This window comes from Juglans microcarpa x Juglans regia, chromosome 4S, assembly GCF_004785595.1.
Source record: "Juglans microcarpa x Juglans regia isolate MS1-56 chromosome 4S, Jm3101_v1.0, whole genome shotgun sequence".
In the NCBI taxonomy this organism is placed as follows: domain Eukaryota; kingdom Viridiplantae; phylum Streptophyta; class Magnoliopsida; order Fagales; family Juglandaceae; genus Juglans; species Juglans microcarpa x Juglans regia.
The window spans coordinates 18,759,862-18,763,988 of NC_054601.1; the positions used below are offsets into that span (position 1 = coordinate 18,759,862).

Consider the following 4,127-nt stretch of genomic DNA (forward strand, 5'->3'; position numbering starts at 1 on the left):
CGCAACCGCTCTAGCCTGCACCCGCTCATCAACTGCCAGACAATTATAATAGGCTTTCCAAATGCAAATGGAAACGCATTTAGGTAACAAGCGATGCCAAATCCATTCCTCTTCGTGCAGTTGTTCACCTTTCTTTCTATTCACATCCCATGCGTTGGCAGTAGAGAAACTACCATCTTTGGACGGCATCCACACAAAATATTAGATCCTGCATTACCGGCATGTGAGTTTTGAAGGATTTCTCAAGTTGTATTCTCCCCAACAAGTTCTAGCAAACGATCCACATCCCAAGCGTCATTACACCAACAATCATTTATCCGAAGAGTAGAATTAACAATGTCCTCTACCTGCACAGCAAGTGGCCCCGAAGCTAACCACCTGTCATACCAAAATGAAGCGTTGCCTCCTCGTACAATAACTTTGACATTATTGTATACCTCAGGCAGGAAGGATAAAATGGACCTCCATAAACGAGACCCTCGAGGACTCCCAGCAACTAAAGAAAAATGTCTGTCCTTAAAGTACTTTAAACGGAAAAACTCCGTCCACAGAGAATTAGTGGCCATCAATCTAAAAGCAAATTTCATATGAAAGGCAAGTTGAACCTCGTTGAAAATTTTCACACCCAAACCACCCTCCCCCGTTGGCAAACACAGTTTCGGCCAAGCTCTCCATTTCATCTTTTTAATCCCATTGACTTGCCCCCAGAAAAAACTCGATAACAGGGAATTGATACGAGCAATGGAAGTCAATGGCACATTAATCACATATAGAATATGAACAGGCATACTCGCAAGCACATGCCTCAGAAGGATTAATCTGCCACCTTGAGAAAGTAGCTTGAATTTCCAACCTGCTACCTTCTTCTGTACTTTCTCCACAAAAGGCTTAATGATTCTAGTCGTTAATCTTCCTGACACAATCGGAGCCCCTAAATAGGTGACCGGGAATTTTCCCTCTCAAAAACTAGTAATTCTCAATAAAGCCCGAATCCGAGAAGAAGAGATGTGCTTGGACGGAAAAAGAGCAGATTTTTCTTTGTTAATTAACTGCCCCGACCAACCTTCATAAACACTAAGAATCTCGACAAGTCTCTTAATGGACCGTTTACCACCATTCACAAAAATCAATAGATCATCTGCGTATAATAAGTGGGAGATCAATGGAGCACCTATCGGATGGTGAAACCTGCCAATTCTACCTTCTTCAAAATTCTTTTTAAGTAGCCGTGTCAAAACTTCTTCCATCACAATGAATAAATAAGGAGATAAAGGATCTCCTTACCGTAAGCCACGATTAGGTTGGAAGAAACCTTTGAAAGTACCATTCATCATTACTGAAAACCAAGGCGATTTTATAAATTCCCCAACTAACTAGCAAAAACCGGAGGAGAAACCAAAAGCTTTTAAAACCTCTATTAAAAAGGCCCAATCAACACAATCATAGGCCTTGGCCATATCAATTTTAACCATCACGTTGCCACCCAAAACTTCCTTATTCAAGGAATAAACCATTTCCTGAGCAAGCGTAATATTTTCAAAGATACTTCTACCAGGCACAAAAGCACCTTGTTCGGGAGAAACAATCTTGTGAATAATCCGCGTCATTCTTTTAGCAAGGATTTTTGAAAAAATCTTATAGGCCACTGAGCAGAGACTTATAAGACGAAATTTATCAAAAGTCGTTGGAACCTGAACTTTTGGAATAAGAACAATAAATGAGGAGGAGAAAAACCTGGGCAATGGCACCCCACTAAAGAATTCACTCGCCGCCTCTATCACATCCTTTTTAATAATATCCCAGCACTCAATATAGAAAGCTGAACCAAACCCATCAGGGCCAGGACTACTATACTTAGGAATGGAATTAATTGCATCTTTAACTTCCTCCTCAGACGGCATCATACATAGTATCTCATTTTCCACCTCCGAGATCTTTGCACTAATTAATGGAGACAAATCTACAAGCTCCACCCTCGTGCCTCCTGTAAGAAAATCATGAAAATAATTAGCAGCACCTTGGTGTACAGCCTCGGCCGTCTCTAAGACACTCACATCCGGGAGCACAATATGGGAAATAAACCCTTGCTTGCGCCGCTTGTTTATAACCGAATGAAAGAAACGAGTATTCTGATCACCCTCAGTTAACCAAGTCTTCTTAGCAATTTGACTAGGGCGTGTAGCCTCCCTTTGCTCCCAACATTCCAGCTCAATTTTTGTCACTAAATAATCAGCTTCAACATCCTGAGAGTACCCAAGTTGAAGTTGACGTTCAAGGTTTTCTAATCTCGCCTCCAGATCTTAAATAATAACCTCCACCTTACCAAAAGTATTTTTATTCCAAGCTCGTAAGGCCAACTTGGTTCTCTTGAGACGTATAGCCAGTTTCAAAAGACCTGTTGCCAAATCCGGTCTATTCAATGCCTCTTCAACATAAGCCAAAAAACCATCATGAGAGTACCGCATATTTTGAAACCTGAAAGGGGAAGGACCATATGAAGAATGAGGCCTATCAAAATGCACAACCATCGGGCAATGGTCGGAAGTTTTCCTTTTTAGATACTCCAGATGCGCATAAAGAAACTGAGTGGTGTAAGCATTATTAATGACTGTCCTATCCAGTTTAGCCCAGCTTCTAGAACTCCCCTCATGCCCATTACACCAAGACATATGATTCCCACGACTGGAAAGATCAATAAGGCCACACTGATCAAGGCAGTCATTAAACTCTTCCATAGAAGCCAGAGGTTGAGGATTGCCACCAATACGATCCGAGTCATTCCGAATGATATTAAAATCCCCCACAACAACCCAGGGTTGCTCCACCACCTGAACCTCGGCGAGTTCCCTCCATAAACCTCTTCTGTTAACTTGAGAACATTTAGCATAGACAAATGAAACAAGAATTCTTTTGTTATCTATATTAAACCAACCCGTAATCAATTGGGCTGAGCAACATAAAATTTCAAAAATATCTAACTCTTTCCAAAAAATCCAAAGCTTGCCTCCGTCAACCACATTAGAACACCAATGAGGAAAATTAAGGAAACTACCAAGTTCAGGCATACGAACCTCTTCTGCAAACGGTTCCGAGATTGCAATCAGAGAAGCACTATGCTTTGTCACTAAACTCTTCAGTCGTTTTCTAGACTGACCAAGGCCCCGCACGTTCCAATAAAAAATGGACTCAATCATAAATTAAATTTCTGAGACCGGGTGGGAACCCGTTGTGATTTACCCACTGCCTTACCTCTTAGCTCCTTTGGTGTTCTAGAAATATGACTCGTTTCCACGTCTGACTCGTAGCCCTTAGTCCCCAATACCAACGGAATTTCCCCCTCCTCACGGTCAGAAATAGAATCTTGCACAAACACAACCCCTGAGCTTCCTTATCCTGCAGCAAACCAGCAACTTCTACATGTCTAGCAATGTTATATGGACTTACCAAGTTGGACGTCAAAACAGGACTACCCAACTCAACAGGACTGACCATCATTTCATGCAACACCAGACTGCATCGAGCACCATTGCACCTAAGCTCCTCACCCTCCGCCTCATTGCACTGAACATTACTCATTGCTTCCTCATGCAAAACTCCATTCTGCACCATAACTTGCACCATCACACCCTTGCTCAATGCCGCAGGCACATCCTTTGGTACCTCAGTAGGCACAAAATTTTGCAGCACAATCTCCTGCACATTTTCTTGCACATCCCGCACAACCTGTCCATTTACCACAATCTTCGCAGATAACTTCTCCGTCTCCCTGTCCACTAACACGTTATGTTTCTCTTGATTATTCGGTAACACCTTCGGGGACCACTTACGGTCACTACCTCTTCTAAACTAGACTTTCTACTATGAGTGCCTTTCCACTAGAATGAATCCATGATTCACCTTAGGATTAAGACACTAAGACTTTCTCTTATTCTTCTTATTGACCACATTCCGACGCATGATTTCGACTGATAGAGTCACGCATCCCAATCTTGGACAATACACCCATCACTACCTTCATGCATCTAAGCTCATACTAAATCCTCATTCCCATCCATACACACCACACGACTCTAAGCCAACTTTGTGACTTAAGCACCGTATAACCATGCTTAGGACAGATTACCCAT

The 4,127-nt window shown here is 42.2% G+C and overlaps 1 protein-coding gene across 1 annotated transcript; it reads right to left on the reverse strand.

Moving 5' to 3' along the window:
- Positions 1-242: 242 nt before the first annotated feature.
- On the reverse strand, positions 243-4,127 carry LOC121262091. The gene is made up of 8 exons (XM_041164514.1): positions 4,124-4,127; positions 3,445-3,773; positions 3,250-3,337; positions 3,005-3,076; positions 2,313-2,917; positions 1,385-2,243; positions 1,064-1,138; positions 243-913 (listed from the first exon to the last, which is right to left on the reverse strand). Exons 1-8 carry the CDS (start codon positions 4,125-4,127, stop codon positions 243-245), a joined length of 2,703 nt encoding a protein of 900 aa, XP_041020448.1.

Excerpts from the sequence above, each read along its gene's own strand:
- LOC121262091 (XM_041164514.1), bottom strand. Across the intron at positions 3,338-3,444 it reads CTGTTTTGACGTCCAACTTG|GGGGAAATTCCGTTGGTATT; the intron begins GTAAGTCCATAT and ends GACCGTGAGGAG. Across the intron at positions 1,139-1,384 it reads AGCTTTTGGTTTCTCCTCCG|ATGATCTATTGATTTTTGTG; the intron begins GTTTTTGCTAGT and ends TATTATACGCAG.